Raw genomic sequence first — 14,784 nt, forward strand, 5'->3', positions numbered from 1 at the left:
CATTCTCCTTGGCTTTTTAAAATAGTTATATTGGTAGATTGTAGTTAATCGTGTTTTTAATACGCCTTACACGCCGCCCTTTCTCAAATTTTTGCCGCATCATTCTTTTGGCGCTGCACGTAGGTTCAACCACGATTTCTGAAATTTTTTAAGCCGTTTGATGTAGATTGCGGAAAAAGTAGCGTAAATTTTTAAATACTTTTAAAATAACTATAAAATTTCAGGGACATAATTATTAATATATTTTCTATCTTTCTGAAAAAAACCTCGTAAATTTTGGTTTTGGTGACAGTTCTTCTTTAAATGAGGTTTATTTGCGTATTATACTGCATTCCAAATTCTGGAGATACAATGTTCAACAAACAACGATAAATTGAATGCTAGGTGGACAAATTTGCAAACCCTCTCTCCTAAAGTTTGTAAATATTTAATTATTCTTCTCGAACGGAACGTGTGTGTTATTTTTCGTTAAGAAAATAAATAACGTTAAAGTTAATTCGAAAATAACTACAAATTTAATCTGGAGTATCTTATTTTTAAGTGCATTCCAAAACCGAAGCGAAAAATTTACTTACAAAGCGTCGGGAAAGTTTCCATATATATTTTGGGTTTATTTTTTATTCCATATAATATACTTTGTTCAAAAAGCGGCCGATTGTGTTCGAGGAGAATAAATTCGCTGGAAGCGAATAAAAATAAAACCCAAAAACCAAACTGTCGCGAGCTTTTCTTAAACCCGGTCTAAAGAAGATCTGGTTCAGACATCCGTATGCATCTCGGAATTAAAAGAAAAATATAAGATACATCAAAGCGTAACTATATCGTTGGTTTTTTTAAGGTTTTTTCTTCAAAAGTGCGAGGGTATAGCTCCCTCTGTTGGTTTTCTCACTTTAGCAGCTCCGCAAACGCGTCTACCTCGGCCCGAATAAATCACTCGGCATTAATTTTATCATTGATTTTTCAATTAGTTTGTCAATGCTATCACTCCCACTACGGGTTTTGTTCCTTCAAAGGTTTTAGGTAAAGGCAAATTTTAAAAATTCGCGCATTTTTATGAACACGATATTTCACAATGGAATTGTTTGTTTATTTTATAATAAATATTGAATATTAATATGGATATTGTTCGTTTCAAAAATTGTACGTACAATCAGTCGCAACTCCAACTGCCTTTTCATTTTAAACAACCGTTTCAAAAAACAATTTATTTTAAAGTTTTAAACAGTTTTTAAAGATAATTAAAAGTTTTATAAAAGACTGATACTACAGTTTATTACACTTTTTACAATGCTACAAGATTACAATGTTACCCCTAGTGTAGCATTGTAAAAAGTTCAAACTTCAGATTGTAATAATGACTAGCTGAGGAAAGACCACTGTCCGAAAGCTCCTATATTGAAAATAAAGTGTTTTTAACTCCATGAAGTGTCAGTCTTTTATAAAACTTTTAATTATTTCAAAATAACCATGGAACAGAATTTTAAAATTTATAATTTATAGTTTTTTAAGATGTTTATTTCAAAGTAAATTTAACATACTTTTTAAAAGAATGATTTAGATTACGAATGAAATATAAATAAACAAAATATCAATTATTAGCACAATCATTGCGACCAAAAATGTAAAGAGCCTCATTATGAAAAGTTTTATTCAAAGACTGGTTCTGATTCCTACTATTTTTTTTGAGCTCCGCAGATGGTTGCTTTTGCTACAATAGAAATCACGACTTTCATATTCAAGGATGATGGATGGGGAAACGATCATACGAGGTGTACTCTTTGTGAAGTTAATAAGAACCACTTATTGACTGCATTATAAAGAATGATAAAATCAAAAAGAGACTAAGCCTAAACATAAAATTTTCTTTTTGATATAATAAACATTAAATGTTTGAAATTTTTAATGTTTAGGCTTAGTTTCTATTTTCGGTGTAATAGTCGCGAGCCAGATTTCCCGCACGGTATTACTGACGAGTCCCAAATAGGACGAAATCGGTCTATCGTTGGAATTTCTGGCTATTTTATTTAGTTTTTCACTCGAAAATCTATTTGGTCTGAGATTCGCGTCCTTATGTTTGCTCGAAGACCTATTTGTACGAGTTATTTTTAAGTATTTTAATTGCTTGAAATTTATTTAGGGTTTAGCGTATTTGTCCCTTCTAATTATAGACTATTCTACCTATTCGCGTATTTTATCACTCTTTGTACTTTGAAGTGGATATGATATATTTTGTTTATTTGGAAATAATTTATAGATATTGCTAACAAGAATTTATATGTTAATAGTCAATTTAGCTGGCGTGGCGTTACGCTAAACAGGACGCCGAATAGATCTTTTTATAAAGTAACGTGGCCTTCTTGTTTAAATGTTGCTCTTACCTCGCAGTCTTTTACTTTTACAAGTCTATGAGCGCGCGCTAGAGTCGCCAGAGGAGGCTGAATAGCTTTTTCTACAGCGCGTGCAAATCGCTCGTGCGAAGAATACACTAATAAAGCTGAGTTTTGTGACGTAAGAGCAACATTTTAACAAGTTGGGCAAGACCACTTTTTATTTTATAAAATCAACTTTTTGCTCTTTCTAACTATCTAAAAACGTGAAAATATGCGTAACTAGACCAGTATTGTTAAATAAGTTAAATACTCTTATCTTGATGAATTCCTGATTCAATGTAATTTAACCCCGCCCATGTTACCGGGTTTAATTGCATTATGATCTTAAACATTCTAAAGCCTGGTTCACACGGGCAGTGTTTTCCTGGTTTTCTATATTTTCTATTTTTACCGCCTTTTCCCGTTGTTCTGGCGCACAGGAACATGACTGTACACACGGACCAAATTTGCCGGATTTTATCACAGCGAGCGCTGCCGGGGAACGAGAAAACGGATAAACTTTTTTTGAGGGGCGTTGGGCTCGACCAGTCAGCGAGCGTTATGCCGTCACGTGGTAGACGCAAAAATTAGTAAGCCTACTTTTAAAGACTTTCAAAATCGCTCCTTATATCACGTGACAGCGAAACGCTCGAACTCAAAGAGCTTCAAAAACCGGGAAAATAAAGTAGAGATATTTCAACATTTTTTTCTCCGTTTTCTCGTTTACCGGCAGCGCTGACGGCGGAAAAATCCATTAAATTTTGTCCGTGTGTACAGTAGTTTTCCCGTGCGCCTGAGCAACTGGAAAAGGTAATAAAACGAGAAAATATAGAAAAACAGGAAAACACTGCCCGTGTGAATCAGCCTTTAGTGTACATATATATGATTTTCTGTTGCTACTGATATTTATTCTCCATCAATTATGTAAGAAAAAGATGACCGATCATTTCGATGGCCATCTTGTGCAGAAACTGCATGACATCATGAAATGTCTACCGGGTTTATTAGTCAATGGTTTTCTTTTTCGATTAGATTACAAATCAAGACCCATTTCAGTGGTTAGTTCTTTCATATTTGGGTAGTAATAAAAGTCAGAAATAACTAATTAAATTGGGTTTCAGACAGATGTCTATGAGCGCGAAGCCTTTTTGGAGCAAAAGCTTTTTGGGTAAATGTAAAAACTCTGGTCGGTATATTCATGGGAATTAGATTATTCAATATTTTTTCATTAATGAGATCTTATACTCGTGCTTTGTTGTTTTCGTAATATGTTCATTTATGAAAAGTTGATCAATGAATAAACTAAAATTAAAAATGGTAGATCTTAAATCAATCGATTGGATAGATAAATAATTTTTCTTTTCTATTTGGGGGTACAGATGACGAAGCAGACATCAATTTTTACCAGAAAACGGCTAGAAAACGTGTATGGGAAACTTGTAGGATGTGCAGGATGTACATCCTAAGGTACAAGTACACACTCCTACAAGTTCCCCCGTTCACGTTTTCGTTCACCGGCGTAACCTCTCTTATAAATAAATTTTAAGCTTCCATTGTTATAATACTTGATTTAAATGACTTTCCATTGGTTCCATTTCCAAGTAATTATGATAAGAATTTAAGAGGTTTCTTTATAGTTGACACATTTATTAGTGTTTAATGAAAACTGATTTTGTCACGCGTAAACTGCTTAGGGTCAGGCCAAAGGTATTCACCTCATGTCTGATTTGAGTTTTGATTAAATTCTAGACACTAGTCTCGCGCACAAAAAAAATTGCGCCGCAATCATTTTCCAATTACTTTTGCCGTACATTATTGCGAGAGCGATTTGATTCGCTAAAATTAATCTTCGTCGATTTGTCAAATCGATCCGTTTGCGAATTAAGGGGTGACCCGGCAACAAAACTATTAATAATATAACACTCTTCCTCTTCCGTATATCATCTTAGAGAAATCGATCCGCTACTCCTCCCTCCATCGCCGCCTAACGGGAAAAAGCGGCAAAAAAGAGGCCAGAGATATCCCTCTCTCCGTGTGACAAATAAAATGGTCTTCGATCTTTCTCTCTCATTCTGGCAATCAGAGACGAAAGAGAGACTTGGGCAAAGGGGACTAGCTAGTGACTCTATTAAGATATTTTAATGGCTTGAATAAAATAGCGCTTAGGGTATTAAATCGTAATGGATCCGTAATGCTCGACAAAACCGAAGCTTGAAAAAAGGCTCGAAGCGAGAGCGACGGGAAAGCCCGCCGCCGGGAGTGGGTGTCCAATTTGTTAGAAAAGCGATTTCTCCGAGTTAATGGTTAAATCTACGCCAAAGTCGCGCGACGTTGTACCGCGGACTTGTCCCAGTAACCGATTGGGAGCCTACGTTTTCTATTACGGAGGAAACGAATCTGACCGACAAAGTGGAACAGAATGCCCCGAATATTCATTTATAAGCGTCAATCTAATCAATTCAATTCCCCTGATATACTTAGTTAATAGGAATCCGGTAGCGTGGCTAACGAGAACGGTCTAGAGATTTATTTCGGAGACTTATATACTCCTTTCTTAAATCAGAGCGCTCTTGCCCTAAATCTAATATCGAAAGTCCAGTTTCCCCCTTCATTCTTTTACCGAGCGAACAATAAGGAGAGATTTCCCGTTCAATCCCTTCAAAAATGGGATTAGAAGTTTTTAGAGCGAAAAAATGTCCCCATTATATACGTTGGCCATTTCTTAGTGCCAATTTCTGATGGTTTCTCGTATACGAAACTCTCCGAGAGACAGAGAAAATTCTTAAGCTCGCATTAAAAGCGCCAGTTTCGTCTAATGGACTCTCTAAAAGGAGGAAGAAGAGCGGGGGATCCAACGATGGGGACGCGCCTTGTAGCGACGCGCCGTTATGTATTTCCTAGCCGCAAGGTGGCGTAAAAATATACCTTCATAAAGTCGTTATCGGGAATGGTGCGGGGGAGAGAGAGGCAGTTCTTCTATGATAGGAACGTAGACGAGCGAGCTCAAATGGAAGAAAGTGGAGAAAAGAAACGAGAGAAATGGAAGGGAAGAAGGGGTTCCTGCGTGGCGCCGGGGGGGATAAGCCTCTTCTACTCGGATTTTGACCACTTTACGCGTCTTTGGATCTTTTCGGACATTTTCCGCGGAAAATTGACTCTCTCTACAAATGATATCTGGGATAGGAAATTTCATTTTTTTACGCGCCGAGAGACACCGAGAAACGACTCGTCCCATATAGCGCCGAAGACGATCTATGGGGCCTCCGAGGAAAACCTCTTACGTAATATCATAAGTAACATAATAACAATAAGTATGGCACTTCCTATTGCTTTAATGCTAATTTTCTAACCGAACCTTTTTTCGCCACTGATACTCTCTTCAAGCTGTGACTTGGACTTACCGTTTTGGATAACTACTTTTTGATAAAAATTTAAGCCTAATATCAGAGAGCACGTTCTGGAATCGCGAGGGGCTTTGGCTTGGGCTTTGAAGCCCGCGTGCGAATCATGCGTGATAAAAAAAATGAGCTCGTGGCGCCGAGTAAAACGTTTTAAATTTTTTATAATTTTAGCCTAATATTTCACCTATCTATCGGAAACCAGATATTTCGGCTTAGCGGAAGTCTCGCGTATTTTAGACACTAGAGGATTCTGAGCTGAGAAAACATCTTGATTACGCAATAATTTTGAAAATCAGCTTGGTTGTAAATCTCGTTAATTGTCATACTTATTGTATTATGTTATTTATGGTAATATTGCGATTTAAAAAAAGATTAATTATTTAATAGTAACATGATTTCAAGAATAAAATACAGTGTATTCGATAATTGTGCCGTTGCTTAATCTAGAAATACCATTTTCTGGGACTAGATAAAACCTTGGCGTTTATTACAGTTATTGGAAATGACCTGAAAACTGGGAGGCATTTTCCTTATAGAAATCTAGTTAAAATGAAGCCCCATTTACTCCCACGATAAATTGCATTAGATAATTGTGGGTATATAATTCTGTGATTTAAGAGTGCGCTCTAAAAATTACGTGAAAATGGTGAGCGCGCGTTTTGAAATTATCTAAAGACAGGAATCATTTCAATATCACGTGTTATTTTATCCATTGAAATGTAACTTAAGCCTAACAATGGGTAACATCAGTACGGTACTTAGCTGTTTTCTCCGAGAGACGGTAGATGGCGATAGTAAAACTTAGGCTTGATAGCCTTTTAGCTAGGAGCAACAAACACAGCACCCCACACAAAGAGAACGCAACCCGTCAAAAGTCGTGCATTTTCTTGCGTAAATTTTTCATTGGTTAGACGCTGTAGCGCCTGCTGCTTTCGGAAGGTAAAAATTCGGAAATTGTCTTCCCCCCTTTCCGTAAAACGTTCAGCGTAAAGGCTCGTCCAATGAAATTTGTACACAACACTGCGTTAGCGTGTTTAAAGGCTAGTTGCGTTCTCCTTGTGTTTGTTGCTCCTAGCTCTTAGAGCGTGAAATTTTAAAGGATGATTTAAACTATGGTTCCATGAGGAAAACGTCTCCAACATGGCCAATATAGTTCGGTTTATTTAGTTCTGCTATTATTTATAATAATAATTGGCTAATATCCAAAGTACTGCCATAGTTCCAAGTTGTTAACTTGCCATTACAACGGGTAAGTGGCTTGTGGTATGTCCTTCATGAACCGCGAACCAATAGTGAATCTCAGCAGGTTTGTATGGGGAGGCTAAACGATGAACTCAGCGAAAACCCAGTGGAAAGAGGATTTGCAAACTTAACGCACGAGTAATGCTTTATAATTTTCACCGAGTACCACAAGCTGATATCTAAAAAGAGTGCTAACAATGTTGATGGGTGTTTTATTGGGGTAAAAAGGTGAAGAAATGGTCTTAAGGAGTCTAAAAGGTTTTCAAATGTGTTCATAACCCCTGAAGTGTGAGTGAAAGGATGTAAACACCTTGATCACACCTTCTGAGGGATTTTAGAGATACCATTTATGGTAGTATTAAGGTGTAAAAGGATGTATCGTTATTTTATAAGAAATCAAAAGCACTACTTTTAATATAATAGTATTATACCTTAGTATTAATAAAATTTGTCGTATTTTAAGCCAATTAGTGATGTATTTTATCTCCCTAAAGTGGTTTATTTGACATGAAAAGGGTGTAACGGTATCTTTATCCAGAGTGCCCTATTCTTAGTTCATTATTAATATTCATTAAATATTCATTATACTAACTAGTTCAGTTTTGTAAATTGTTTAAATTGTAGCATCTTTCGAGTGGTTAATATCTTCCATTTTCCATTCAATCCAGGGTTGGCACGGTGGTAACCAGTCCGTGGATTAAACTGGATTAAAACACGTTAAAAAATCCATGAAAAAATCCGGACTTTTCAAAAACTCATTGTTTTAAAAAAATCACTAAGAAACGTTTCTATACTTAGCCAAAAAAGAGCTTTTTATTGGTGGAAACATACAGTTTAGTCTATGGAACTATCCCAAATTTTCTGTAATTAAGTGTAATAACAGTAATTTACTGTTATTATAATTCATAAGCTAGGGGGTCCCTGGTCATGAGGACCAGTTAAAAAAAGCTTATTTCCAAGGCTGGTGTTGGACGCCAAAAGCGGGTGGGCAACATAGTGGAGGACGGAAAATAACACGATTTTATTTAATAACGAGGCAAATGTATGATTATTGGAAAATCCGGATAAAACTCCAATAATCCGAATTTAACTTGCAAAAAACCATACCACTGGACTTTTCAAGAAAAAACCGGTTTTTTGCCAACCCTGATTCAATCCCATAGACGCAATTAGAGACAAATCCCTTCTAATCTCCGTACAGATTCACCCAATATGTGTTCAGTACTTATAATCTGTTCACACGAGAAATATCTGATCCTCCATATATAACACTATTAAATCACTTACGGACGGACGCAGTTACAACAGTCATAAACCAGACCAAAAATATAATCGAGGGCGGTATAGTGTTGGAGATTTAAAGAGAAGAAAAAATAAGCGAGCAACCTGCATGGGCTCAGTGAACAAAAAATACACGGAATGCTTAGACTGAAATCCTCGGCGAGAGTGGCCATTAGCGGGCTTACACCGGGATAAAAAATCTCAGCGCGAGGAAAGAAAGAAAGGTTCCATCGTAAACCTTCCAAAGACGACAAGCTGCGAGAAAAATAATCAAATCTTAATGTCGTCTTTAACCACATTGTACACATGGCGAAAGAAAACCATTTTAAAATATAATAAAGTTGGAGGGAAAAAGTTGAGAAACCAACCAAAACTATAGGTCTACTCGCTGTAAATTATAACAACCCTGTTAAAAGCGAGCTTATTCGAGGGTATTTTTGGTAAAATCGAAAGGAGGTAGGAAGGCCATGAAAAAATAACCTCGAAACGATGCCATTTGCTATTTGATCGGTCCGAGTGAAAGAGGAGATTTCTCCAGTGCGGGAGTCCAAAGAGGGAAAAACTCTCGCGGTATCAAATATGGATAATATTACTTTCGGCCTTCCGTTTTTTTCACCGCTAGATGTAGTAGTTTTAGTATAAAGCGCTGCTTGAGGAATAGTGGATAAGTCGAAATTTAATTTTGAAACTAGAATCGGTTGGAATTTCGAGATGCAAGAAATGAGATAAGAAAAAGAGAATTTAGAGGAAACGAGAACGGGAACGGAGAAAGGACCAAACACCCCTTCCCTTAAAAAAGAATGAGGGCTATGAGGGCATTTTTTTATTCAATCCCGCAGTCGAAATTCAAAGGATGTTTACAATGAAACGGGGGAAGAATCTTAGGTTGAAAGAGGAAAACCAATTTTACGAAAGTAACTGAACTGGAAAATGGCATTAAGTAGATCTTCCCCTCTATCTCTCTCTCTCATTTTTTAATTTACCGATTTTCTTTTTTCATACAGTGAACTTTTTATTTCTATTTTTATTCCAAACTATACGGTGCCATTTAAAGTATTTTGGTGGTGGCCGCGCCATTTATTCGCGAACGTGGTTTCCGGGCGCCATTCGCGTTCCTAAATTATTCGCAACAAACGCGCTTTCAGTATGTATCTCTCTTTTTATCACGCAGCTGGGTAAATCCGACCACCAGTCGGTGATCTTGAAGCACGTGGACTTAAATTCGGCGGGAGTGTATCGATGCGAAGTATCGGCCGAAGCGCCTTTCTTTCAGACGGTGGAAGCCGAAAAGGAGATGAAGGTATACGGTATGTTTCGACTAATGGGTTTTCGAGATATTCAGAGATTTCTTAAACTACATCGAATATTCGTACCTTTCTTTCGTACGGCAAGTTCTTCCGGCTGAAGGGCCAAAAATCACGGGCAGCCAACCCAAGTATCAAGTAGACGACACGGTGGCCGTCAACTGCACGTCGGCCAAGTCGAAACCGGCCGCCTCGCTGAAATGGTACATCAATGACGAATTGGTAAGATAATACCCTCTTTCCTCCGCGATTTGACCACGTCGTTTTGAACAACGGCCCGTGTCTAATGATAAGGCGTGGGGGTACTCGATCGCGGGACAGGTGGGTCCGGAATACGAGACGGAACACTCGACGACCCTTCACGCCGACGGCCTCGAGAGCTCCAGTCTGGGCCTGAGATTCCTGGCGACGGAGAAACACTTCAAACACGGTAACATGAAGCTCAAGTGCACGGCCACCATTTCCAGGCTCTACACCATGAGCAATGAAGAACTCGTCTTCGGCGGAAGACAGCAAACCTCGGGTTTGCACGTCACGCAAAACGTCAACATTGGCCAACGTAAGTTACAAACCTTACCACGAATGATCGCTTCTTCCATAAGCGCATAATATTGTTACATAAGTGTAATTATAATAATAATAATAAACAGCTAGGCTAATACCCAAGGCATCACCTTAGGCCTAAGTCACACTTCCTATATTTCACGCGCACAAATTTTACTGAGAGCTATTCGCAAGACAGACTGCGTTACGGTCTTCGTCGCCGTTTCGCGTATTCGCGTCACACGTATCTAGGGGGAGATTTTCTCTTGTGATGACGTCACTTCGTTACTAGCTCTCAGTAAAATATTCCCCAAAGTGATAAACTTATGGAACAATATTATAGACTTATGCTTCTTCTCATTATCATCAACGTTAGTTTGAACACTTTAATCTAGCTTTTCAGTTTCCACCGTAAACATATAGTCCCAGAGGGAGTTGTCAAATTACCAAGGTTGCGATTTAATCGAGAATTAACTTGGAGTTAGGCTATACGGTTGGGAGGTAGATCTCTGTCTAAAATTAACACTATTTTGGTATTTGATAAGAAAATGATTTTGTTGGGGCCAATTCGTGGGAGTACATATTTTTACCCAACTTTGTTCACACGCTGAACAAAAATAAGTTGAGATTTGACGGTTTAAGCAACGACAGGTGTGGACAATAACTTTTGGGGGCCCGGGACTAACGCTGTTTGGGGCCTACCCAATTAGCCCAAGTTTGGGTGTATGGGATGCATTTTGCTTGGTAATGGAAATTTTATTTTTCTTAAGTTTTTAATTTTAATGAACCGCGTTGGGGGGCCCTTTTATTGAACGGGGCCCTGGGCTGCAGCCCATAAACACAACGCCTAAAAAATACTTATACTACTACAATATTTGTCAACTAACATTTAGTTTCGTTCAATGAAAATAATATGTACTAGATTCAGTAATTAAATGTATGGAGTTAAGCCTAGGTTATGAAAACACTCGAGTTTTCTTGTTGAAACACTTTATCCATTCGCACGGTGCAACTCGCTTTGGCTAAATAGGTTTTGCAAAAATGTTGGCTCGTACGAATACGCCCTAACATTTTTTTCTTTTATTGGAGCTTAGTTGAAAAATAAACTAAATGGGTGTACCAAAATGCGGGTGATTTAATTTAACATTCACGATATTTATCCGGTACGCGGGAACCAAAGCTGTAAGGAACAAATAAGGTAAAATACCACTCTATCTAAAAGCAATTTGACAAGGTTGGGCACGAAACCCACACACACCAGTTGATAAATGTTTTCTCAGAGCCGATATACGCTACGGCACCGCCACCACCAGCACTCGGAAACAAATAGTTTCGAGTTGAATCACTACACTCCCACTTGAAGAGAAATTCCCAATAGCGTATAGAGGACCCTACAGCCAAAGATGTCGAGAAACTAGGAACCACACACACTAGGAAAAAGGAAGGAAACCAGATAAAAAAATGTAGTGGGTGAGGAAGAAAGATCTCTTATCATAGACTGGGATAAATAATCGGTTACGAATCAAACATCAGAGCAGAGAGGATTTATATACTGAGGCGTTGGCGAACGAGCCAGGAGCGCCAAAGAGAGAGAGAGATTCCTTCTTACCGCCTTCGAGCGAACATCTTCCTTTCGCTCTCAAATCCGACACTTTTTCCTCCCATCTTGTCTTTAAGAAATGAGGAGGGAGATAACGGAAAAGAGAGACCTCTACCCCTTTTTCTTCGTATTACCAACGAGACGAGGATGGGGTAATTTCCAATGGGTGCTAGCTAACATTTCTCCCTCGCGAGTCCACCGGGAAAAAAATCTATTTTTACAACCATACACTAGTCATACGGTTACTTTGCCAAATTTAAAACGACGGCGTATTGGTCATATATAGTCCAAGCTAGGGACGACGACGTTAGGTGGTAGATAGTGGACGTCAAGGTGTAGCGTCGGTAACGTGAGGGCCGTCTGCGTTTTAGCGCAGAGGACGACAAAAATGTCTTTGGCGAACGGTATCGATTATCGCTCGGGGAGCGGACTCGCGGCGCCCATGTCGTTTATCAAAACGCGAAAGAAAAAAAGCCGAAGCCGGACGCGCCAGGAAGGAAAGATGGGCCGAGGGGGAGGGGCGCGGAGGAATGGTAGAAATCCGACATTATTCTTTCTTACACCCTCTCTAAGATTCGGGAGCATCCGTAGAGTCGCCTCGGGCTGCCAAGAAAGGAAAGAAACGGGACGGAGACGGGGTAGCGAGCGCGAGGAAGTAGGAAGAAGGCTCAAAAAATGTCGTTCAATATTTCTTTTCTTGTTTTTCATTTTCTCGCTCGTCTCATCCTCGGCGCGCAGTGGAGGACGCTAGCTCTTCGACTTCGGGAGCTTCCATCGTTCGTCCGACTTTATTGTTCTGGTTGGAATTCATCATTTGGCTGGAAGACGTCTTATCGAGAGTCTCGTAACGGCTCTCACTCCTTCAAAGAGAAGAAGTTGGTAAAGAAAGGAAATAAGAAAAGCCGTGTATGTGTGTGCTACGTCCATATACGCTCGCTCTCTCTCCTTCCTCAATTTCACCCCGAGTACGATGGAATTTCGTACACCTTCACCAATAATCTACCATCTTACCCCCCCCCCCCGTTTCCTTAATCCCGCACGAGCTATAAGAATGAGAGAGAAAGAACTTAAAAGAGATTGGTAACGACTAATAAAGAAACATTTATCCCCTTCCCTCCCCACCAAAGACTTCCTACCTCTAATTTTTTTCCAAACACCCTCCCTATTTTCCTCGGAGAATGAAAAAATGTATAAAGTGGCGACACCTGTGATAAGTTAGGAAGAAAAAAAAGCTTAGAGGGAAAAATCGTGTCAGAAAATATCAAAAACTGCGTGTGGACGACTTTTAAAAAAATTACAGTTCCAAATCACCTTTTCCCCGTATATAGGTGATGGTCGAGACAAGCGAATATGGTTATACCGCTAAATATATATATAATACTTGGTTCATCCCATTATGCCCCCTCTTCTTCCCCCCATCCCAAGAAATACGGCCAACTATAGAAACAGAATCGGTCGAGCACGTTTTCACAAATATTTTCCTTTAGCGAGAAACCCTCTAAAAACAGTGTTATTCTTTGCTATTTTTCGCCGCTTTTTTTTGCTAAAGCTGATGGGGACCGAAGACTACGTGTTTCATTTTTACATGGTGCTGATTTTGGGAGACGGATTAACAAAAAAAAACTGTACAGTTGATATAAAAAAGTGGATTTCAATGGTGTTCAAAGAAACGTGTTTCTCCGTAAAGTAGGGTACATATTCAAACAGCAAACCAAAACTTTACGCATTACAGATATTTCTTTGTATTTATAAGAAGATGTTGGCGTTATAATATTTCAACCAAAAAAAGGAAAAACAAATCGGTGACGGTTCCAGAATTACCAAGTTACGTAAAAGATAAACGAGAAAAAAGAAAAACGTTGACAAAAAAGCTCACCTTCCAAAAAAAAAGAGATAAAATCGTTTTTTCAGAGTCTATTTTTGTACAACACTATATCGTTTAAATCGGTGTTTTCTTTTAAATTTTATTTGTCGGGACATTTTACTAATTTTAAGAAAAACAAAGATGTAAATATATAACGGTAGTGACCGAAAATCTAATAAAATTATCGGTTATACGTATAATGAAGTTTCTTTCGTAACGATTTTAGGTTCAATAAGGAAGAATTAATAACGAGAAAATTTAATCTAAGTAAGTTCGTTTCGCCAGTAGAAAATGAGATCGTGTTTGAAAATTTTTCAATCGGCCGATGGAAGAGGTTAGAGATTGTAAGAGAAGAAATTTGGCGTTACGGGTCGATACGTCAAATTCTGACACCGCGATTGAGCTATTAAGAAAACGGGTCAAGAAAACAAATCTTGAAGAAAGCTCGGCGTAATAGCTCGACTCCGGGACTTCATCCTCGACGCCATCCGCGGGGTTTAGCTTACGATCGCGGCGAAGTACTACCTTTATAGGCGAGATCCCAAGTTCTCGGAGTGGCGGTTGGTGCTCGAAGAAGCGACCCCAAAAACCACGCTGCGTCTGCCTCCAATGTCTAACGCCGAAAAGGTGTTCGGAGGAAAAGTATACAACCAGGCTATAGGAGGAGTGGCCGGGGGAATATACTCGGAAAGAGAGAGCGTTTCGAGGTCGTAGCTCCGGCCACTGGTCATTTACAACTAGGTGAACCGTGTCCGAGCAATCTATTCTCTTTGGCTAGATACTTTTTTCTATTAAGCTACAGGAATTTGTTGAGTCTTCGATCGAAAACGGGCGCTTCTTCGGTTCTATCGCGCTCCCAAGTTGAGTTACGTTCTCGGATTACAACTCCATGACGTATCCCGTATCGTTTTCCAGCCTTTGCAAGCGCTAAACGCCGCGTGGCTTTCGGGAAGCCGATACGGAGAGGTTACGAAGTTACGGGACGCGTTTAACGTCTGTCAGCCTCTCTCTCTCTCATCTAGAGTATTTTCTTTGAGCGAGGCTAATGGGGGGACGGAGATCGTTCCAAGGATCAATGTCTTTAATAAAGGGGACTATCCCTTCCCTCCGGGATTCGCCTTCATCTCGGCCGTGACTGGGGAAAACGCCGCCGCTTCTTATACACGAGTTAAAAGAAAAT

At 39.1% G+C, this 14,784-nt stretch overlaps 1 protein-coding gene across 2 annotated transcripts in view; it reads left to right on the forward strand.

Moving 5' to 3' along the window:
• The window catches only part of LOC149932365 (uncharacterized), a 66,527-nt gene extending 52,819 nt beyond the window's left edge, over positions 1-13,708 (forward strand). For both annotated transcript variants that reach the window (XM_090155481.1, XM_090155482.1), the window contains exons 3-6: positions 9,465-9,600; positions 9,686-9,819; positions 9,919-10,156; positions 12,479-13,708. In XM_090155481.1, coding sequence (XP_090011607.1) covers positions 9,465-9,600; positions 9,686-9,819; positions 9,919-10,156; positions 12,479-12,588 — 618 coding nt within the window. In that variant the 3' untranslated portion in view covers positions 12,589-13,708. The remainder of the gene's footprint in view (positions 1-9,464; positions 9,601-9,685; positions 9,820-9,918; positions 10,157-12,478) is intronic.
• Positions 13,709-14,784: the final 1,076 nt, after the last annotated feature.

The sequence above is a fragment of the Leiobunum rupestre genome, chromosome 8 (assembly GCF_980474605.1).
Source record: "Leiobunum rupestre chromosome 8, qqLeiRupe1.1.hap1, whole genome shotgun sequence".
NCBI lineage: Eukaryota > Metazoa > Arthropoda > Arachnida > Opiliones > Sclerosomatidae > Leiobunum > Leiobunum rupestre.